General features: G+C 39.6%; 1 protein-coding gene across 1 annotated transcript in view; it reads right to left on the bottom strand.

Moving 5' to 3' along the window:
- DNAH6 (dynein axonemal heavy chain 6) overlaps nucleotides 1–24,523 on the bottom strand; it is a 275,358-nt gene that overhangs the window by 153,228 nt on the left and 97,607 nt on the right. Inside the window, exons 26-36 of the mRNA XM_043917761.1 lie at nucleotides 23,557–23,721; nucleotides 23,358–23,471; nucleotides 20,848–20,973; nucleotides 20,607–20,762; nucleotides 19,493–19,654; nucleotides 15,148–15,285; nucleotides 13,766–13,933; nucleotides 10,958–11,106; nucleotides 9,967–10,074; nucleotides 3,723–4,278; nucleotides 2,653–2,775 (exon numbers count right to left, since the gene is read on the bottom strand). Coding sequence (XP_043773696.1) covers nucleotides 2,653–2,775; nucleotides 3,723–4,278; nucleotides 9,967–10,074; nucleotides 10,958–11,106; nucleotides 13,766–13,933; nucleotides 15,148–15,285; nucleotides 19,493–19,654; nucleotides 20,607–20,762; nucleotides 20,848–20,973; nucleotides 23,358–23,471; nucleotides 23,557–23,721 — 1,965 coding nt within the window. The remainder of the gene's footprint in view (nucleotides 1–2,652; nucleotides 2,776–3,722; nucleotides 4,279–9,966; nucleotides 10,075–10,957; nucleotides 11,107–13,765; nucleotides 13,934–15,147; nucleotides 15,286–19,492; nucleotides 19,655–20,606; nucleotides 20,763–20,847; nucleotides 20,974–23,357; nucleotides 23,472–23,556; nucleotides 23,722–24,523) is intronic.

Below are 24,523 nucleotides of genomic sequence, written 5' to 3'. Positions count from 1 at the left end.
AATCCTCCCGGCAAAAATACTGGAGTAGGTAGCCATTCCCTTCTCCAGGGCTTCTTCCTGACTCAGGGATCAAACTGGTGTCTGCTGGCAGGTTCTTTTTCATCTGAGCCACCAGGGAAGCCCACCCACACCAAAGAAAAATGCTAATAAAAGTGGGGACTATGTTTGGAGGAGAGAAAGCATATGCTAATCCTCTGTACTTTCTGTTAAATTTTTCTATAAACCTAAAATTGTTCTGAATAATAAAGTCTATTTAAAAAGTAAATTCAGAAAGGTTTAACATCTTATGGCAGCCCATGATAGTCTCAATTCTGAGAATTACTTTCTTTAACAGGGTTTTCTGTTCATTTGCTGTACACCTGAAACAAATATTGTAAATCACAATATCTGAATCAACTATACTCCAGTAGAAATTTCAAAAAAATAAGGTACTCTAAAATGGTATAGACAAACTTATTTGAAAAGCAGAAATAGAGACATGAACATAGAGAACAAACATATGGTTACCAAGGTGGGGAGCAGGTACCAGATGGATTGGGAGATTGGGATTGACATGTATACACTAGTATGTATAAAATAGATAACTCATGAGAATAGACTGTATAGCACATGGGACTCTACTCAATGCTCTATAGTGAGCTAAAAGGACAGGAAATTCAAGTAAGAGGGGATATACGTATATGAGTGGCTAATTCACTTTGCTGTATAGCAGAAACTAACAAAACATTGTAAAGCAACTATACTCCAACAAAAAATGTCAATTATACCTCAGTAAAGGTATTTTTAAAGAAGCTGATTATGGGGAAAAAAGTAAGGTGCCCTGAGAGTAGGTTACAATATTCTTAAAATGTTGATGCCTAAGAGGGAGGAAAACAATAGTTCTCTGACTCATCTTTGGAGGGGGACAGGCAGGAAGATGGCTTTCTCAGAATGGCGATTGAGATGAGATGGGGAAAAACATTTAAAAAGATTGCTTATTAAGTTAAGTGGAGTGGGCTGTCATTTCCTTCTCCAGGGGATCTTCCCAACCCAGAGATCAAACTGGAGTCTCTTGCATCTCTTGCACTGGCAGGCAGATTCTTTACACTGAGCCACCTGGGAAGCCCTTATTAAGGTAAAGAGAAATCCCATTTTAGAATGGAGAGGATACAGAAGATAATATGGAACTGCATTGTTCTGAATAATAATATAAAAGTTTTTCTTCACTTTGGATGGAATCTTACCTGTAAGGTTAGAATGCGTCTTAGATAAGGGGCCTAAGATTGAATCAAAGCTATGGTTTTTCCAGTAGTCATGTACAAATGTGAGATTGGGCCATAAAGAGAACTGAGTGCTGAAGAATTGATGCTTTCAAACAGTGGTGCTCGAAGACTCTTAAGCATCTCTTGGATAGTGAGATTAAACCAGTGAATCCTAAAGGAAATCAACCCTGAATATTCACTGGAAGGACTGGTGCTGAAGCTGAAGCTCCAATACTTTGGCCACCTGATGTGAAGAGCTGACTCATTTGAAATGATGCTGAGAAAGATTGAGGGCAAGAGGAGAAGAGGGTGACAGAAGATGAGATGGTTGGATGGCATCACTGACTCAATGGACATGACTTTGAGCAAACTCTGGGAGATAATGAAGGACAGGGAAGGCTGGCGTGCTGCAGTTCATGGGGTCGCAAAGAGTCGGACATGACTGAACGACTGAACAACAGCAACAACAAGGCTGAGTGGGAAGCTAAACTGGCTTTTTCTTCCTTCTGGCTCTCAGAGGCATTGTTGTTGTGCAGTTGCTAAGTCCTCTCCGACTCTTTTGTGCCCCCATGGACTGTAGCCTGCCAGGCTTCTCTATCCATGGGATTTCCCAGGCAAAAATACTGGAGGGGGTTGTCATTTCCTTCTAGATGGAATCTTCTTGACTCAGGGATCAAACCAGAGTCTCTTGTGTATCCTGCATTGGTAGGCAGATTCTTTACCACTGAGCCACCAGGGAAGCCCCTCAGTGGCATTCAGTTCAGTTCAGTTCAGTCGCTCAGTCGTGTCCGACTCTTTGCAACCCTATGAACTGCAGCACGCCAGGCCTCCCTGTCCATCACCAACTCCCGGAGTTTACTCAAACTCATGTCCATCGAGTTGGTGATGCCATCCAGCCATCTCATCTTCTGTTGTCCCCTTCTCCTCCTGCCCCCAATCCCTCCCAGCATCAGGGTCTTTTCCAATGAGTCAACTCTTCGCATGAGGTGGCCAGCGGGGGCCTCTAAAATCTAAAAACAATGACCTGGTCTGGATTTAAGTGTTCTTTTCCTTTGTTGTGCTTCCCCCTCATTAACTCAAGCCTTCTGCAGAGTCTTTTTTTTTTTTTTTTTAATGCCTTTCCTTGTTCTACCTGTATTTGGGGAAACTAAATGAAGTGTTTCTGATGGTATGTGAGAGAACCCAGTTGGGGGTAGGGGAGGAGCAAGGCAGGGTAGGCAGAAACCAGAGTGACGAGGCGGGCTGGTGCGCTGAGGTCACAAATAATGAAGACAGCTATGGGGAGTATACAACCTCCTTGGAGGATCCCAAGAATTCAAGGGAGAGGGCTTAACCAGTTGCTATCTGGGCTCCCAAGAGAAGGGTAAGCCCTGACAGATGGAAAGGGTGGGGAGTGTCCAGTTGCACTTACTTTTTTAGAAACACTCTGCATCCAGGTTTTAACATAAGGCATCCACTTCAGTTCTTCAGGATCCACAAACACCATTCCACATCTACTGACTGTTGCAGGAGAGGCAACCTTTAGATCTTGCACCTAAAATTTGAAAAAGTTGAACAAGAAATGGCTAACATGATACTTCCTCGTCCCTCCCAGTTCAATGCTAATAAATCACGCATTGAAAGTTTAAGGTAACATACTGTTAGGTTTTGCATGCAAGAGAGTGAGAGAGTTATAAGTGATTTAAAATGGAGAAAGAAAGTTAAATGAGGCATGAGGAGAAATATACATACATATATATGTGAGTATAGAAGGATACTGGAGAAGGAGATGGCAACCCACTCCAGTATCAGTATTCTTGCCTGGAGAATCCCATGGACAGAGGAGCCTGACAGGCTACAGTCCATGAGGTGGCACAGAGTTGGAAAACAACTAAGGTGACTTAGCAGCAGCACAGATGGATGCTGTCAAATTCTTATGGGAAGGTATACATAGTTATTCCCTTCTTTTTCCTTCTTACCTTTTTATTCTTATATCCAATGCATAGCCTAATACCTAGGACACAGTAGGTATTCAATTAATGTTGGATGAATGAACACAGCAGGGGTGGTGTCTTCTGTAATATTTTGTAAAGTGTATTTGACCCGCATTCCTTTTCTAATCCCATTACCAAATAGTCATACCACAGAGCGATGACTTATTCTTCTTAAATGGAACAATTATTTTTAACTTGGAAAGCATTTCAAATCATGTAAAGACACTAATATATATAACTACCTCCAAAGGGAAAGAAACAAGTACTGGTGAGGACAGAATTTATTTTATTTCCCATTTATAGAGAGATAGGAACATGTGAGAGACTCTGGTTGTCAGAAAGGAAAATCTATTATAAAAGGAAAATTTGATAAATATTTAGTGTATAAATGAAACACCATGGTAGGCCTTACAGATAATCAAAGATAAATCAGTAAGAGAAAAAAAATTAATGATATTATGCCAATCTAACAAATGATTTCACTCCACAGTAAGGAATATATATTTACCTCAAAAAGCATGTGGATTTGAGGTGTGAGTTTAATCCTTTCACTGTTAGCCAAGCAAAGCATCTTGTTATCATCCAGCACCGTATTCATATTTTCAATCCAAAGAGCATCTACTGGCCCATCACTGACGATCCATTTATGGTCTTCTGAAGTATCATTCACAGCTGCTCGGACACTTAGTGCCATTAAACCATCTTTCCATTCCAAGGTTATGTTATTAACTTCACCATACAATTCACCCATTGTAATTGATTTAGGATTAAGAACATATGTTTTAACTGGTTGGTAAAAGGGATTCTCTACACCAAGTTTTTGCAAATTCCCTAAAGTTTCTGCTAGTACTTGGTAAACTGTGGTCTTGCCACCTCCTGTTGGCCCAACTAACATTACCCCATGTCTTACTAGCATTGTTTCATAGAACTGTATCACTTTTTTAACCATACACGCTTCAGGCTGAAGATTCTTTTTCTTCATGACATCTATAATTGTTGACTGCAATATACCATAATCATGTTCTGGAATTTGGACTCCAGGAAAAAGGTCAGATATGATTCCACTGGAAAAACAAAATAAAATCAATTAGGAACCACTGGCCATTGATATCCACCCATGTTACAAATAATTTTTTAAACATTACCAAGGGTCTTATTTTTCTCATTATCTTTTCTTCTAAACACACAATGCTACATTGTCTTATGTGTTATACCAGAATCTATCATTTCCCTGATTTTTGTATGATTTTGCTTGTTCCTTGTACAGTGGACCAATGTTCTTAAGTATATTGGGAGCTTTTTGAGATAGAGAATATTTCTTACACTTTTGTATTATACACAATACATGGCATAGTACCAAACATACAGGCAATGATTTTGTCAGTTTATTTTAAAAATTATATTTATATCTCAACTTATCCCAAAAAGCACTTACATGTGCTTATCAGTTCAGTTCAGTTCAGTCACTCAGTTGTGTCCAACTCTTTGCAACCCCATGAATCACAGCACGCCAGGCCTCCCTGTCCATATTTATAATGGTATATAAATATTTAGAAAAAAGAGATGGAAATGGAAATAGAAAGCCAGTACTATGTAAAAACGGGAGTAAAGGAAAAAATGGGCTATTTCAATGGGAAACCAAATGGCTGTACGGGTAAAAAAGAAGTGAAACTCTTACATACACAAAAAACGTTTGAGAAGCAGTAAAGAATTTAACATAAAATGACAAGAAAAGTACAAGATGGGGGAGATCAAGATGATGGTGTAGGAGGATGTTGAGCTCACTTCCTTCCACAAACACATCAAAAATACATCTACATGTGAAGCAACTCTCACAAAAACAAACTGGAGACTTGCAGAAAGACTCTTCTACAACCAAGATTATAAAGAAAGATTCACAAAGAGTTGGGTAGGAAGGGAAGAGAGAGAAGCAATCAGGTTGGTATCTGTGCCTGTTGGAGGGGACATACAAGAGGAGGGGGCTTACATGGGCTTGGAGATCCTCCCTGAAGAGTGAGGGGTTTGAACCACATTGGGCACTGCTGTCCTAGGAGCTGATACTGGGAAGACAAGCCTCTCAGCTGATTTGAAAGCCAGTGAAACTAACAGCAGAGCTGTAAGAAACCTATATCCCACTTGTGAAGAGCAGTTGTTTATTCCAAGAACAAGAGAGGAAACAGAATGAAACTGCCTAGGGCTCTAGGCTGTTTCCCACAATCCTCACCCTCGACTTTGTGCCCCAGCTCACAATGAGCACCTGCCACAGAACTGCCTGCTCTAGCACAGCTCCCCACTAGGGTGAAGGGTGCTACGTCTAAGGAGAGTGCACAGTAAGAGGGAAGGACAGGCTTGGATCCAGCACTGAATCTGAGTGGGCGAGGATGGCTATTACTGGAGCTCTCGGAGGCAGTGGTTCGGGAGTGTTCTAGAGCTCTGATGTGCTGGGACTACCCCAGTGCTTGCCTCAGCCTGCACTTGACACCCAATCTGGCCCCTCTTACTACATCACTCCTCCTCTAGAGTATAGGTACTGATGCTGGGAGAGGTAGATCACACACTTGGAAGAGAACCAGCTCAGACCCAACCCTCAGGGCTTCTGCTCCAGCATCTTGGGACCTGCCCCTGCTCCAATAGGGCAGTGCTGACCACTGAGAACAGGACAAGCCATGGCTCACATCTGGCTCCAGCTCTAGCCAGAGAGAAAATTATAGGTCAATGTCTCTGATACTATACATGCAAAAATTCTCAACAATGATACAGCAAAGATCAAGTTGAATTTATTTCAGGGGTGCATGAATGGTTCAATATTTGCAATTCAATCAACGTGATACACCACACTAACAAAAGGAAAAATAAAAATCACATGATCATCTCAGCAGTCACAGAAAAAGCAATTAACAAAATACAAAATCCATTCATGATAAAAACTTTATATATGAAGAAACTTCATATAGAAGGAACATAATTCAGCATAATGAATGCCACTTATGACAAACCCAAAGTGACAAAAAACTGAAAACTTTTCCTTTAAAATCAAACCAAGATAAGTATGCCCACTCCTGTCACTTTTATTCTACATAGTATTGGACATCCTTGTCACAGCAATCAGATATGAAAAAGAAATAAAAGGAACCCAGATTAGAAAGGAAGAAGTAAAACTGCCACTTTTTGCAGATGACATCATATTATATATAGAAAATCCTAAAGATGTCACAAAAAATCTACTAGAACTCATCAACGAATTTGGTAAGGTTGCAGGATACAAAATTAACATACAGAAACATGTTGCATTTCTATACACTAACAACAACCTATCAGAAATAGAATTATGAAAACAGTCTCATTTACATTTACATGAAAAAGCATAAAATATCTAGGGATAAACTTGCCTACAAAGGTAAAAGACCTATACTCAGAAAACTATAAGAAACAGAGGAAAGAAACTGAAGAAGACACAAACAGATGGAAAGATACACCATGTTCATGAATTGGAAGAATCAATATTGTCAAAATGATCATCTACCCTATGGATTCAGTGCAATCTCTCTCAGAATACCAATGGCAATTTTTCACAGAAATAGAACAAGTAGTTTTAAAATTTGTATGGAAATATAAAAGACTCCAAATAGCCAACAACAATCTTGATAAAGAAGAAAAAAACTGGAGTTATCACAGTCCTTGACTTCCAACTATGCTAAAAAATGACAGTTATCAAAACAGTATGGTACTGGCCCCAAAACAAACTCATAGATCAGTGAAACAGAATAGAGAGCTCAAAAATAAACACAGGCACTTATGGTCAGTTAATCTATGACAAAGGAGGCAAGAATATATAAGGGAGAAAAGATAGTCTCTTCAATAAGTGGTGCAGGGAAAACTGGGCAGTTGCATGTAAAACAATAAAATTAGAACATTTTCTCACACTATATAAAAATGAACTAAAAACAGATTAAAGACATAAATGTAAGACTAGAAACCATTAAACTCTGAGAAGAAAACATAGGCAGAATACTCTTTGACACAAATTATAGCAACATTTTTTTGGAATTGGTCTCCCAGTGCAAAGGAAACAAAAGCAAAATTAAACAAATGGGACCTACTTAAATTTAAAAGTTTTTCACAGCAAAGGAAACCACTGACAAAATGAAAGGACAACCTACTGAATGAGAGAATATTTGCAAATAATGAGGGGTTAATATTCAAAATATATAAATGGCTCATACAACTCAATATCAAAAACAAACAAACCCAATTCAAAAATGGGCATTAGACTGAAGAGACATTTTTCCAAAAAAGACATACAGATGACCAACAGCCTCATGAAAAGATGCTCAATATCATTAATTATCAGAGAATGAAAATCTAAGCCACAGTGAGATATCACCTCACACCTGTCAGAATGGCTATCAATGAAAAGACCACAAATAACAAATGTTGGTGAGGATATGGAGGAAAGGGAACCCTGTAAACTTTTGGTGGGAATGTAAATTGGTGCAGCCACTATGGAAAATAGTATGGAGGGTCCTTAAAAAACTAAAAATATAACTACCATATTATCCAGTAATTCCACTCTTGGATATATATTTGAAGAAAATGAAAACACTAATTTGAAAAGACATATGATGCCTAATATTTACAGCAGCATTATCAAGAATTATTACATAACCAAGGTATGGAAGCAACCAAAGAGTCGACCAACAGACGGATAAAGAATGTATGTATGGTACATATGTTGGAATATTATTCAGCCATAAAAAATGAAAATTTTGCCATTTGAAAAAATATGGGTGAACCTGGAGGGTATTATGCTTAGTGAAATAAGTTAGACAGAGAAAGACAAATAATCTGTTATTACTTATATGTGGACTCTAAAAAATAAAACAAACTAGTGAATATAACAAAAGAAATAAACTCACAGATATAGAGAACAAACTAGTGGTTACCAGTGGTGAGAAGGAAGTGGGAGGGGCAAGATAGGGGTAGTGGATGAAGAAGTATAAACTACTATGTATAAAATAAAGAAGCTAAAGAATATATTTTTCAGCACACAGAGTATAGCCAACATTTTATAATAACTTCAAATGAAGTGTAATCTATAAAATATTCAATCACTATGCTATATACCTGAAATTAATACAATATTGTAAATCAGTTATACTTCAATAAAAAAGAGCAAGGGAAAAATACAAGAAGAAAATATAAGAAATGAATTTATAGTACTGTGTTAAGAAAGTCTATCTCAAAAAGATAAAAATTCTATAACTTTAGAACAGTTGATAAAGTGAAAAAATAAAAACACACAAGGAAAAATCAAACTTCTGTGAGGTAAGAGGCTTTAAACATAACTTAGAGTGAATTATATACTTAGAGAAATATTTCCAATGTTTTACCAGATAAAGTTCGTGATTTCTCACAAATTGCTAAGTAAAAGAGTACAATAGAATAATGTTCTAAGAATAATAAATATAAATGACTGATGAACAGACAAAATGATGCTCAGTGGTACTAAGAAAATAATGTATATAAAATAGGCTACTATTTTGGTATCTCTCTCTAAAACATATAAAAGAAATGCATATTTTCATAAATCTGTATCTATAAATGTAAAATGCCTTTGGAGGACGTACTGATAGGATCTATCTAAATTTAAAATGTCCATACCCCATGATCTCAGGAATGCACTTCCTAGAATCTCACTTATAGCAATATCATAAGTGTGCAATCATTAATATATAGGAATTTTCATCATTGTGTTCTGCCAAAAGTGCAAAGACACATATTCTGGCAATCAGGGGATCTGATGGTGGACAAGGCAAAGAGGATCCCCAGTAAGGTCATAAATACACATCCCAGGATGACAGATGTGTATGACTGAAGGTCGTCTTTATTTTTAGGAGATTTATACTCTGGCAGAATTTTGAAATGAATTAGTGATAGAGGTACAGAAAAGTTGGTGAAGGAATAAAAAACAAAAATTAAGATAAATAATAAATACAGGAAAAATAAGAAGCAAGGTACTTTAATAACAAGGGAAAGATGGCTCAGCTTTGGGTAATATTTATATCTCTGAAATAAATTATGGAAATCCTGTATATTTAGCTCCGGTTATAATGTCACATGACTACCCACAGAGGATAGGTTGGTGAGGAGAGAAGTGTGTCCATATCTTCATCTCTCTGTTAGTAACTTAATAACATCTAAAACTGAAAAGTCATGAAATGACACAAATATGGTACCAAAAGATATGGATAGCAATAGGAAAATGAAGGGATGAATAGATGAATTAAAAAGTTATTGTCTTTAGGAGGTGGGAGTTGGTAAAGGGCAGGAAACTGTTGTTTTCCCTGAGAGTAACTTAAAACAGCATTTCATTTTTAAAACCACATACATATATGACTTGAATAAACATAAAACTCAGTAATGAAGCTAGAAATAGAAATAGATAAAAGCAATCACATTTGTGTTGAGACCCCAATCTACTACTTTTGAGTGTGGAACTTCTCTTAGGTCAGGAATTTATAACCAAATGCTAATTTACATAGCATGCAGTTTGGTGGTCAATATGTTGAAAAAATAAATGATTGGATTGATGCTAAAACTTTAGTATCTTTATTTGAAACTAGCATTTTGAAAATTGCAAAAAGTATCTCTAGAAAAGATAATACCGTGCTAGAGACTGACATGTTTGAAGATAAACTATCCTTCACCTTTACACAGTAGTTACGTTTTCTCTGTAACACCTAGACATTTACCTGAATAGAATAGCATCATCTGTTAGGAATTTTGGCAAGTTAGAGTCCCGCAAGGCTCTTATCAACACCACATCTTCACTGAGGTCTGGGTTCTCTCTTTTTAAAGACCTAAATTTAAAGGAATAATTCAGATGACGTTGCAAGTACATAATGTTGAACATGATTTTCTAAATCTCTGGGCTAGGGATTCTGCTTGCAGAAAGCTGTGGAGGGCACCCCACTGCCAGTTCCTACTGGAAGGATGGGACAATTTTCCTGGCATGCCCAGCATCCATCTCCAAAACAGCACATGGACAAGTCAGGCACAGGCTGCTTTGCATTGAGGAAAATGATAAGGACATTTTCTCAAGGACCTCCTATCAATCCAGACTTTATCCAACCTGAATTGATAGCTCTCTGAATACATCAGAGAAGCCTGGTAGACTACTGTCCATGGAGTCACAAAGCGTTGGACATGACTGAGTGACCTTCACTTTCACTTTCACATCCTGGCTCATGGTGGTTAAGCCTTTAATATGCTGAAACCCATTATATTGGATGCATTCAGGTGAAAAAAAAAAGCTAGCCAAAGCTTAATGGCAGCTATGTTGGTTCTCACAGGGAAGAACTGTTGTGGGATGAAGAGAAATGCCCTCTTTCACTGTGGCAGGGGGGGTGTCAAGGTAAGAATGATGACAACAGTGGCAGTTAACATTTATTAATCATGTTGCTGGGAAAGACTGAAGGCAAAAGAAGAGGACGACAGAGGATGATATGGTTAGATAGAATCACCAACTCAATGGACACGAACTTGAGCAAACTCCAGGACATAGTGGAGGACTGGGAAGACTGGTGTGCTGCAGTCCATGGGGTCGCAAAGAGTTGAACATGACTTAGCCACTGAACAACAACAACATGTTGCTTTAAGAGCCACCTGTGAATTACTCATGAAATGTATGAGTAATGCATGACACAGTTTGGAACTCAACTCTTGCCCACTTTGGTTTCTTACCCAGCCATGACCAGTACAGACTTTACAGCTCTCATGCCAAAGTCATAGTGATCCTGCTGAGAGAGCTGTTCACTGCAAAGTTTATACATCTGGGTCATTTTTCTTGCTAATATCTTACTCGATTCAAATCCTTCAGAATATAGAATTACCTAGAATGGAAAAATATAGTGCAATGCCTGATTATATTATACTGATAATAACACAGTAGCATAATACCAATGTATTCAAAATCTAGTTAAGATATTAGATCTCTCCAAGTGGTTGTTGTTGTTGTCCAGTCACTCAGTTGTGCCCAATTCTTTGCAACCCCATGGACTGAAGCATGCCAGGCTTTCCTGTCCTTCACCATCTCCAAGAGCTTGCTCAAACTCATGTCCATTGAGTCGGTGATGCCATCCAACCATCTGGTCCTCTGTTGTCCCCTTCTCCTCCTGCCTTCAATCTTTCCCAACATCAGGGTCTTTTCCAATGAGTCAGTCCTTCACATCAAGTGGCCAAAGTATTGGAACTTCAGCTTCAGCATCAGTCCTTCCAGTGAACATTCAGGATTTATTTCCTTTAGGACTGACTGGTTTGATCTCCTTGCAGTCCACGGGACTCTCAAGATTCTTCTCCAGCACCACAATTCAAAAACATCAATTCTTTGGCACTCAGACTTCTTTATGGTCCAACTCTCATATCTGTACATGACTATGGAAAAACCATAGCTTTGACTATATGGACCTTTGTTGGCAAAGTAATGTCTCTACTTTTTAATATGCTGTGCTAGGTTTGTCATAGCTTTTCTCCCAAGGAACCAGTGTCTTTTAATTGCCTGGCTGCAGTCACCATCTGCAGTGAATCTGGAGCCCAAGAAAATAAAATCTCTCACTGTTTCCATTGTTTCCCCATCTATTTGCCATGAAGTGATGGGACCGAATGCCATGATCTTAGTTTTTTAAAGGTAGAGTTTTAAGCCAGTTTTTTTTTTTCCCCACTCTCCTCTTTCACTTTCATCAAGAGTCTCTTTAGTTCTTTTTCACTTTCTGCTGTAAGAGTGGTGTGGATATTACATATGGATGTCTGAGAATTGATTTTGCTTTCTTTCTATAGATGAAGATGTGGTCTTGTTATGTTTGGTTTGAGGAGCTGCAGAGCCCAGTGTGGAACATTCACATCATAAAGCCTGGATGGTATTGTGAGCCTGAGTATAAAAGCAAGACTTGAACTTCCCTGATCTGAGTCAGGGATGAGTCAGTGATGCCCTCTCTTTAGGCTCCCTGACAGTCAAGGAAAGCTATACAAAAATGTGCAGCCTCCTCCTCCCCTAGGAGGGCACCATGCCTCTGACAAGTTTGTGCACTCTGGGTTATATAAACCAATGATGACCATGGAGGGGGATGTGGACCCTTCTTTCAATGCATAATCTACTCAAGTCACTGCACTTGGCCTCAGAATGAGATTTGAGATGATGCTGAGACTGCATGCTGGTGTCCGTTTTGCTCATTGCTCTATCACGACCTATTAACACAGCACTCTGGGCACTGAAGGTGATTAAAAATACTTATTGACAACAGACCCTGATTCATTTGATCTGTAACAACAATAGGAACAGCATTCAGAAGACTGGATTTTTAAATTTCTCCAATTGATTACTGAGTAATTTAACAATAGTACAGAACAGGAGGTGTCAATATGATGTTGGACTGAGTTTCAAGCCTGTTTTTTTTCCTATCAGCTTTGGACAATGAGCAAGTCATTTACTGTCCTGTCCTCAGAGGGTCTAGAGTGAAGACGCCACTGTCTTAGCTGCCTAGCACCCATCTTACCAACAGGGGCACTGCAGGACTCATGAGATGCTGTAGGCATTATATTAATACTATTAAAAGTTGTAATTTTTCTAATGATAGGATTTGGCATGCTCTATTCTTAGGAAGTTACTTTTACTTCATTTAGAGGAATATTTTAAATTAGCTGTTGTCAGAAATTTACTAGCCATGGGAGTAACATGTGCTTTCTGAGAAACTCCATTCTAAAAGAGGTGGTGTCCCTTGTGAACACTGAGCATGAAGGGCCTTCCAGAGTCTTAAAAATATCCTATATCTTGGTCTTGGCGATCACACAGGTGAATACATATGTAAGGATTCACTCAGTTGTACCCTTATGATCTGTGTGCTTTACTATATGTAAATTATACCTCAGTAAAAAGTGTCAAGAAAAATACATTTAAGATTTAAATTCACTGGTTATTAGCTAGTATGAAGAAACAAACAAACAAACAAAAAACAGTTTAAATAGAAAGGTTCCTAAATAGAGAAGAAACAAATACAAACATAAATAATTAACTTATTAATGATGGCTATTTTTTCTTTTTACTATATTGATACAAACTAGAAACAAATCATTGTCTTTCATCATTAGTGATTGGTATTGTTTCTACTCAACACCCCTTGACTCTAATTAAGAAAATAATGCAGCAAGAGAAGTGAGAATAATATAGTCTTTTTAGAATAATCTAGACATTTTAATTCCTAGAGACAAACTGATAAATTCCAATGAAATGGCTAATTAAGTTCATTTATTTATTTATTCCAGTTTTCAGGGCTTAAAATATTCCAGACGGCAAACTGGACTTTGGGGATATAGCAGTTACACACACACACAACATTCTAAGTGGTAACAATCATATCTACACACTTAAGAGGAAACAATACTGTATAACCTTGGCCAGAGTACATTCATAATGGAAACTTTCTACCGTGATGGAAATCAAATACTAAATAAAAGAAACAAGCTTAAAGTTTTGCTGCTTTATAATGTGAAGCTCACCTCTGCAATCAAGGCATAATTTGGAACCATCATTGCAAAGGGTCTAAACAGGGCTTTCAAATTATCTGGCAACTCAGTTCTGCCTGCATATCCAGGATTCATTGTGATGAAGGCTGCACAAGTCATAACCAACTTTATTTCTCGCCCCTCAAACATGAATCTAGAGAGCTGTTGAAAAGAAAGAGAAGCTATAAGTTAACACTTCTCCAGATATTTGTAAATTCTTCCCCATAATTACTACTCGAGTACAAAACTTGTGTGATGTGTATTTAAGCAAAAACTACTGAATCCTATTGTTGGGAATGTTTTCCTCCTGATTCTGTCCTACTCACTCTCCCTCTCTTCTGGGCTAAGTACTTTCTGCTGTCTGCCTCCTTGCCCCTGCCTTGCCCGAAGTGTTTCCTCTTTCTTGGCCTGGTCATAATAAAATAAATGAATAAATAATAAACTGAAATAAAATAATTAAAAAAATTAAACAACTCGCAAGGTTGTTCTGGTTTGTACTGGCTGAATACCAGCCTGCCCTTTGGTGCCCTCATGACCATAATTTTGCAAGGTCAACAAAACAGGGTGGTGGGGGGCTTGGTCCTGCCCTTCACTGCCATCACCTTTCCAGTACAAAATCCTTCTCCAGGAACATGCTCAAAGGGGCTAAAACAGATTTTAAATACTGAAGCCACCCTAATATCTTCATCTGTCCCTACACTCCTTGGCTTTTCCAGTCCAGTGACTTCTGGAGAGTCAAGGCCCCTTTGGGTCCCCCAGGACCCCTCTCTCATTTTTTTTTTTTTTTACCAGCAACAGGCTGAGACTGGGGCCATGAGGAAGGCAGTGGAGCCCAGAAGAGGCAGAATTAGAGAAACAGAGCAGAGAAGTCAATGTCAAAGGCAAGAACAAGAAAAATAAGAGGAAAATAAGAGGTGGAGGACAGAAGAGCAACGGAGTACAAGCATGCATGTGTGTGTGTGTGTTGGGGGAGCAAAGAATAAGAGGGTTACATGAGGGCACAGACTGAGTCTCACCAACTCTATATCCCTAGGTCCCAGCACAGTGTCTGCCATACAGTTGTTTATTGTGTTGCCTGGATGAGCAATTAATTCACCCAACTCAGTTCCACTGCTGCAGTACTCACCAATGACACTGGAAACATGGACTAGAGAGGCTGAAGTCAGCACTGTCCTTCCTAAAATGCAACATGATGCAAGTTCGTTATGAACTTCTTGTTCTTTAGTTGCTAAGTTGCGTCTGACTCTTTTGCAACCCCATGGACTGTAGCCCACCAGGCTCTTCTGTCCATGATATTTTCTAGGCAAGAATACTACAAACTTAAGAAACATGATATCTACAGACTAGAAACATGATATCTATGCCCAGCCCCTTACCTTTGCAGCTTTGGCATTCCTGATGGTAATGAGCTGCTGAGCAATGACGGACAAAACTTCTATGTCAATCCTATTAAATTCATCAAAGCAGCACCAGGCTCCTGACTGTGCCAGACCACTGAAGAAGCGCCCCATCATCTGAAATCAAAAGAATGCCACTCAGCTCTGTAGTGTAGAGTTGAACTTCTCCCAAAGTTAAATTCTGAGCTGAGGTATTAAAAAGACAACAGGTGGTATCTGCAAACAAGCAATAGGTTTGTGTGACTCCTGGGCCATGGCAGACGTTAACACCTTTTTCTTGGAGGAAATATCTTTTTGCCGCTCTCTGGATGATTTGAAACTTATTTTTATTTTTAAATAAAATGACAATCTGACCTACTTTTTCATAATCCTCATTCACCTATGTAAATACAGGTTCTCAAAGAAACTGACAGATAGAATAGACATACTTAATTACTTAAGAAAACCTTGAAAACTTTGCTGATGGAAACTTTCATCATCTTTACCAGGTACTACACATGGCAGGCAACATGCAGGAACAGCTGAGCAGAAGCACAGTCACTTGAGCATGCTAAGTTGCTCCAGCCATGTCTGACTCTTTGCGACCCCATGGACTGTAGCCCTCCAGGCTCCTCTGTCCATGGGATTCTTCAGGCAAGGATACTGGAGTGGGTTGCTGTGGAAGATCCTCCTCCAAGGGATCTTCCTGATCCAGGGATCAAACCCACATCTCTTACATCTTCTGCGTTGGTAGGTAGCTTCTTTACTACTAGTGCCATGTGAGAAGCCCATACACAGGGTAATGTAATGGTGGTTAATTTCTTCTACAGCAGAATCCTAGTGGTTCAGGAGAATGAATACATACCTGTGGCTATCTACAGAGGAAAGTTCCTTTAGAGACTTGAATTTTGGGTTAAGCATTAGTACAAATATTGCATCATACCATATCTCTATCTCTTTAAAAATAGAGCTAATGGTTTTTTGTTTCAAGGTGGTCAATGGAGCACATAGGAATAACATCCCTTTCTCTGAAATGACCATGTATGAAAGACAGAACTCTCTCCATTTCTGTGTCTGCATTTGCACCTGCACCTACCTGATAAAAACAAAGTGTAAAGGAAAACCAGCAGCAGAAAGCAAGTTTTGAAAAGATATCCTGGAAGATGGAAAGTTCATAAATACCGATTACTCAGCTGAGAAGGGCAGAATTCAGCCTATGCCGGAAGGAAGGAAGAACTACCCTTCAGGAAAGTCTCCAAGAAACTCTGAACCCATCAGCAACACATGCAAGGAGAGCAAACAAGGTCCCAGGGTAATCCTTGGAAATTAGTCAAAGGTGAGTACTTGCAGTGATCAGGTTTGTGGGCCCTTCCTTTCTCTGTGCTTCTCTCTCCTCATTTCAAGTAGAGTAAACAGGGCTCTTGAGGCTGGCATTGCTGAATTTTCCCTCTAGCATAATACCCAAGGACTGCCTTGTTGAGAAAGGGGGACATCTGTCTTTGGGAGACATTAGGAGATACTGGGAGAAGACATACTTGGGAAATAACGAAAGCAGAGAAAAGAAAATACAGATAACTTCAGACCTTCACATTACTCAATTGAGAGTCAAAAGGACAGACAGCTCCATCCATGAGTGAAACCCACTGAATTCTACTACTGTAGAAAAAAATCCTTATTATTTTGGTATTTATAAAAGGTTTCTGGCTTCCTGGCTGCCCATGCCCACATACTCTATGGGAAGCCTGCCAGTCAAATATCTTACACTCTCACAGAGATCACAGGAGCTCTTTCATTGAAAGCAGGGGTGAAACAAGTTATTCTAAATGATCAACTTAGTCCCCCATCCATGCTTATGGACTAATAAGTAAAGACCAACAGATGTTTAAGAAAAATCAACATCAAGAAAGAGAGAAGAAAAATAAACAAAATAAGCAACTCTGAAGAAAATGGAGGTAATCTGGGGGAAAATAGAAAAAATTTAAAAATTCAAATGAAATCCTCAAAGAGATTTTAGAGGAAATTGCATTACTATAGTAAAACAAGATGCTCTAAAAAGAAAGAGTCAGAAAAAAGAAACAATCCTTGGAACTTAATTATAATACAGCCTAGATTACCAAAGTGAAATAGATGGACTGAACAACAGAACAACTAAAGACCAAGCTGGCATTCTTTTTTGGCTGAGCAGCTTGTAGGATCTTAATTCCCTGACCAGGGGACAGAGGACAGAAAGCTCACAATGATGTTGGTCATCCAGTCACAACCTGCTCATGGAAGAGCTTTCAATGGTATACAAGGACTGATGGCCAACAGGAGACAAAAAGAAGAAAATGAAACGTGTCTCCACTGGAGTGATGCTACGCAGTCTGTACCACCTCTGTTAACCACCTGAAGTTACTACCTGCTGAAGTGAGCATGAGAAGTAGGACTCCATAAAGGGGGAAAAGACATTTTTCAATAAAGGTGGGTTCCCACAGAGCTCTCTCTTAGAATCACTTAATTTTATTACTTTAAAAAGGGACTTAATTTTATTCCCTAGGCTGTTTTAGCATGACATACAGGTTCCCCTAGTTTCAGAACTCAATGCTAATATATTTGGGGCACACTGGAAGCTCTCTTTCCCTTCATGTATGCTTCCTAAAGTCCACAAAAGGACTAATGTCTAATGTCAGTAACTGCTTCTGTTGTCAGCCACTTCTGTGTGGGAACTGACAGCTGGTTTGTCCTTCCCTTGTTTCTGCTCCTAGAAGAGGCATCCACTTCCACCAGCCCCATTGGGATGGACGAGGTGGAGGTGGCACAGTGTTTCCTTCACACTGAAAAGTCTTTCTCCTCCCCCGTGTCTGACTGGGAAGTTGGGAAGTTGCCAGGAATGACCTTTGTCTTTTTCGGAAGGTCCTCTACACCAGTGGTCCCCAACCTTTTTGGTACAAGAGATGGATCTAGTAGAAGACAATTTTTGCACAGACTGGGGAGGGTGGATGGTTTCAGGACAATTCAAACACATTACATTTATTGTACACTTAATTTCTAATCTAATGCCACTGCTGGTCTGACAGGAGGTATCAGTCTATGACCCAAAGGTTGAGGACCTCTGCTCCACACCCTTCAGGGGATGTACAACTCTCCAAATTAGACATTAACATGCTAAAACAGCATGTTTTAAAGTGTCATCTGGGGACCTGTGCAAGTCCCAGAGTTTCTTTTAGGGGGTCTGTGAGGTCAAAGGACTCATTATAATGCTAAAATTTTATTTGCCTTTTCAGTCCCATTCTCTCAGGAGAGAGCAGAGTACGAAAAAGTTATTGATGTTGTTTCAGTTCCCACATCACAAATAATCTTTAAGAAACTGCCACTTGTCAAATTTTAGTATAGTTTCAAAGAAGAATATCAGCAATTATCTGAAGAAGCTATTAACCTATTCCTCTCTTTTAGTGTGTATATCTGTGTAAGACTAGATTTCTCTTCAAATACTCAATCAAAATAATGTATCTCAAAAGATTTGATGCAGAAGCAGATATGGGAATCTGGTCATATTCCATTATACCAAACAAGAGATTTTAAAATATATAAAATAGTGTCGCTCTTCTCACTAAATTTTTTGTTTTGAAAAATGGTTATTTTTCTCAAAATACGTGTTTATGCTAACATGTAAATAATTGATTATGGTTATTTTAAAACAGATAAATATTTAAGATGCATCAATTTTAACTTATAACATGGAAAATATCAACAGGTATGACCCATACATATAAACAAAAACTCTTTGGAAGTCTCAATAATTTTTAAGAGTGTAAAAAGGTCCTGTGATCAAAAAGTTTGAGAACTACTCAATGAAAAGATCTTTCCCTGAATTCTCACCTCCTATGCATTTCATTTTTAATACACAATTCTGAATTGCTCATCTCTCTTTTACTATTAATTTATTTATTTGGTTACACCGGATCTTAGTTGTGGCACATGGGGTCTAGTTCCCTGACCAGGGATCAAACCCAGGGCCCCTTGCATAGGGAGTACAGAGTCTTAGCCCCTGGACCACCAGGGAAGTCCCTACTCTTCTCTTCATGTAAGCTTATTCCTTGTTCTTAGATTTCCTTGCTATTCTGTCTTACACCTCATTTTTGCCACCATTTGACAAATCCTGGCCTTGATTCCTACCTGGCCCACCCAGACTGCCTTGTGTTGACTACTCTCCCTTGCTCTATTTACTCCACTTTAATCATTCCTGTCCCCACTAGTTTTCCCTTTTGCCATCACTCCTTTTTCTCCTTCTTTTGCTGTGTCACACTGCAAACAGAGAAAGCCACATGAAGCACTTAATGTTAGCGTTCATATGCCAAGACTGTACCTTGTAGTCCAAACCATCAGAGCAGTTAAAGACCACACACTGGATGGCAAGGGCTTTTGCGAGGTCTTTGGTGGTCTCCGTTTTCCCAGTTCCAGCAGGACCAGCTGGTGCGCCTCCCAGGTCCAGCTGCAAAGCCCCCATGAGGCAAAGGTAGCAGCGATCCTGAATAAATGGTTAAATTGTCATTATTGAAGGCAACTGACACTGGCCACAAATTTGTAAGTAGGAGGGTCATTATCTATTTTTTAAAATATATTTTTAAGTGGAGGATAATTGCTTTACAATGTCATGTTGGTTTCTGCTGTACAACAGTGTGAATTAGTCCTAACTAATATCCTCCTTCTTGAGCCTCCCTCTCACCCACCTCCTCATCCCACCCCTCCCCATCTAGATCATCACAGAGCAACAAGTGGAGTTCCCTGTGCTATACAGCAGCTTCCCACTAGCTATGTTTTACACACAGGAAGCTAAAGCTAAGTCACTTCAGTCGTGTCTGACTCTGTGCGACCCCATAGACGGCAGCCCACCAAGCTCCCCTGTCCCTGGGATTCTCCAGGCAAGAATACTGGAGTGGGTTGCCATTTCCTTCTCCAATGCATGAAAGTGAAAAGTGAAAGTGAAAGTGAAGTCGCTCAGTCGTGTCCTACTCTTAGCGACCCCATGGACCGCAGCCTACCAGGCTCCTCCGTCCATGGGATTTTCCAGGCAAGAGTACTGGAGTGGGGTGCCATTGCCTTCTCCATACACACAGTAAAATGTATGTCAATGCCACTTTCTCAATTCATCCCACCCTTTCTTCCCTCCCTGTGTCCACAAGTCCATTCTCTATATCCGATTCTCTGTTCCTGCCCTGCAAGTTTCTTCTAGATGCTTTATATATTCACTAATATATAATATTTGTTTTTCTCTTTCTGACTTACTCCACTCATGAAAGGTTCTACAGCAACTGAAATATACTAAAAAATTCAGGCACATGGTCAAATAAAGTAAATAAATCTCTGCTATACGAAGATGTATTCACAGCAAATTCTTTCAAGGTTTAATCTTAGAAATGTTTCAGAACTATCATGGTGGGGAAAAAAAGCAGTCATGAACCTAATGGTCAGTAACTTACCGTGAGAGGAGTAATAACTAATCTTGGGCATGCACCTAAATACTCATAGCCATAGGTGTACTGAGAGAGCGCCATCCTCGCCACACAATTGTCCAGGTCTACATCCCAGTAATAGCGCAGCTGTCTCTGCCAGTCAAAGGAGTCAACTACCTCCACCTACATAAGTGATGACAATGATACACTTGGTAGATGCATTAATTTTAGAAAGAAACATATGATTTTATTTGAATGAAACAGTTACCTTGGCTTGAACAAGCTCAGTGACTATGTCTCTTGCATGTACATCAATAGTAATTAAGGCAGTTATGATGTTTCTGTGTAATTTAGGAAGAGTGCCTCGGACTATTGCAGCCAGGGCATTTAATCTCTACAAATGAAAAAAAAAATGTGATCATTAATTTTCAAAAAGCAGTTTACATGTATATCTTTTTACTATTAGGTTTGGAATAGATATTTGCCAGAATTATCTATAAAACTCAGTATCTATAAAATTAGATAGTTTTAGGACTTCCCTGAAGGTCCAGTGTTTAACATTTTGTGGTTCCAGTGCAAGGGGCACAGGTTCAATCCCTGGTCGGGGGACTAAGATCCCACATGCCATGTGGCATGACCAAGAAAATATAACATAACATAAAATAAAGATGACAAATTTATTAATATTTATTTATTTATTTATTTTCAAATTTATTAATATTTAAAAAAATAGACAGTTTTGACAAGTGTCTATTCCAAATTTCATAAAAATCTGTAATTCTGTGACCAAATAGGACAACAGTTTAACTTATTTAATTCCAATACGACTTCTGTGAGGTACATACTAGATTTACCCCCATTTCACATGAGAGGACTTCCCTGGTGGCTCAGATGGTAAAGCAACTGCCTACAATGTGGGAGACTCAGGTTCGATCCCTGGGTTGGGAAGATCCTCTGGAGAAGGAAATGGCAACCCATTCCAGTACTCTTGCCTGGAAAATCCTATGGACGGAGGAGCGTTGTAGGCTACAGTCCATGGGGTCGCAAACAGTTGGACACGACTGAGCGACTTCACTTTCTTTCACATGAGAGGAAACTGAAGGTCAGACAGGGTTAGTAAACTGGTGGCAGTCACAGTCAATAAAGTGACAAAGATGAGACTTAGGTAGACATTTGCCTTGAGGAAAGCTCTTAACCATTCTGTGATGATGTCTCTAGAGAAGACTGTTCTCCTCAAAAATTAAATGTGATTAAGGTAGTGCTTCTCATTTATAGGGCTAAGTTCTTTTATTTTTGGATATTCAGAAAACTCAGGCATTTTAACCAAGTCAATGGCTGATTAACCAAAAGCATTCACGTTAAGTCGTTAAATCTTTTTCAAAGAAGGGCAGTGACTCTGAAAACCTTGATCGGCTGAATTTTCACTCAGGCTGATCCTGATCAAGGGTCACCTCTGTAAAGAGATCAGTGGGACTTTCCTTAGTGAGTCTTCTCTCTGGAGCTCTCTGAGGTGAAATTCTACTGAGAACCTTATAAGATAGTTTTATTTCAAGGAAGCTCTTTCCTCCTTTTTCTAAGTGTGATTTTCTAAAAAAAAAATTATTTTGGCCATGCCATGCAGAATGCAGGATCTCAGTTCCCCAACCAGGAATCAAAGCCGTGCCCCCTGCAGTGCAAGAGCAGAGTCCTAACCACTGGACCACCAGAAAACTCCCCTAAGGGTGAGTATTTAAAAATGCAACATTGCTTGGAAGTAGAATTGAATTTGGAGTTGAAGATTTGGCCCTGCTGTAAGCTGCATTTTCTAAGGATAGCTCAAAAATTTGTGTAGAATGGTATTTAATTCATTCAATCTTATGGCTTTATTGATCATTGCCTGAGGGTTCTATAAAACAGTAGAAAAGCACGTGTTGGGCTTAAGAACAGAAATGGCATAAATCCTGTGGTTTTCCTGGATCAAATCAACTTCTGGGAGAGATATCAGGATCCAGTATATCATTTCTCCTTAAAGGTGGCAAACCCTGATAATCCTGACATTTTCCTTTTGAATTGCCTTTTTTTCCCTTCTATTTTTAAAAGTATTCATATAAATATGGCAGTGCGGGTGACCTGGGTTTGATCCCTGGGTTGGGAAGATCTCCTGGAGTAGGGCATGGCAGCCCACTCCAGTATTCTTGCCTGGAGAATCCCCATGGACAGAGGAGCCTGGAGAGCTTCAGTCCATGGGTTCACAAGGAGTCAGACACAACTAAGCGACTGACCACACACATAAATACTATGCAAACATCAAGGGAGTACTGCTGAAAAAAACTTGAACAGAGATAGTTTTTCTGAGCACCCCAAATCTTTGGATGTCATCTCAGAGCCTTACAATTTTTTTAAACAGTTAAAAGCCATTCAGCTTTATTAATTAATATATATTTATTTCACATAGTCGAAATAGAGCCTTTTACAATTCATTCTGTGATCTTTGATTAAAATACAGATTACAGGCTTTCAGAAACATTTTTATTTATGTGACATAATGACGTAATGACACTTCATGATTTCTATGATTTACAAGATGGAGGCTAATCATTTAGTTAAGTAATGTTTATGACTTCTCTCGTCGATATTAGAAAGATGCAGCAAGATTTTAGTAACCTGTCACTGTTTTATCCTTACAAGAAGAGCATTACAATTTCCGAAGTAGTGAATTTGTATCAACCACGCCCATAAGAGCCACTGGGACCATCCTGCACAGCGATACATCTGATATTAACCTGCCCGTATTCTCACCTGAAAGTTCACTTTTTCAAAATCTTCCAGGGCCTCTAAGTGATTCCCCTCTTCTTTTTCCAAACACTCCGTCAAATCCCGGCACCACATGATTTGAGAAACAGTCAGGATCACCTGCAGGGAAACACCCTCCTTCAATGTGGGCTTCCTCTCAGCTGAGTAAGAAGCAGAGATGGAGATTTAAAGGAGCCTAAGTTACCTGAGAAGGGTGGCCTGCGACCACCCACACGGTTCTCTGTTTCCCCAGATAGTCCGCGATGGCGGCTTTGCTCAGGCGACGCAGAGACGTGAACATGGCTTCCTCCACTTTTCCCAGCCACTCCTCCACGTTGCCTCGGGCCTTTAGGCCTTTCCCCAGGCTCACCTGGGAGGTAATCAGAGAGGTGATAACATGCTTCATACATCCCTGACAGAATCTTGAGCTCAGTAAACACGGAAGCGTGGCCACAGACCCTGAAAGTTTCTATTGATGTTCCACTCTTACTTTACCCACTTCTACTTTAGAAAAAAAAAAAAAATTGTTTGGCTATGCCTCATTCGGAGAAGGCAATGGCAACCCACTCCAGTGCTCTTGCCTGGAAAATCCCATGGGCAGAGGAGCCTGGTGGGCTGCAGTCCATGGGGTCGCGAAGAGTCAGACACGACTGAGTGACTTCACTCACTTTCACTATACCTCATGCAGAAGTTTTAGTTGTGGCATGTGGGATCTAGTTCCCTGAGCAGGGATCAAACTCACGCCCCCTGCATTGGGAGGATGGAATCTTAGCTGCAGAACCTCTAGGGAAGTACCTACCCACCTCTACTTAGTGCGTTATTTCACGGCTTCCCTTTGGGGCCAACTCTCGGAAAGAGGAGCTGTGTGTGTGTGTATGTGAGTGTGTGTGTGTGACTCAGTTGTGTGGAAAGAGGAGCCGTGTGTGTGTATGTATGTGTCACTCAGTTGTGTCCAACTCTTTGCTCATTTGTATCCTACCCACCAGGCTCCTCTGTCTTTGGAATTCTCCAGGTAAGAATACTGGAGTGGCTTGCCATGCCCTCCTCCCGGGGATCTTCCTGACCCAGGGATGGAATATGGTCTCCTGCATTGCAGGCAGATTTTTTACTGTCTGATCTACCAGGAAAGCCCAAAGAAGAGTTTATGTGTGCTAAATGAATTCCTTCACTTT

This window comes from Cervus elaphus, chromosome 11 (genome assembly GCF_910594005.1).
Source record: "Cervus elaphus chromosome 11, mCerEla1.1, whole genome shotgun sequence".
NCBI lineage: Eukaryota > Metazoa > Chordata > Mammalia > Artiodactyla > Cervidae > Cervus > Cervus elaphus.
The sequence above is the reverse complement of the archived record's forward strand: the minus strand, read 5'-3'. Positions and strand labels throughout refer to the sequence as shown.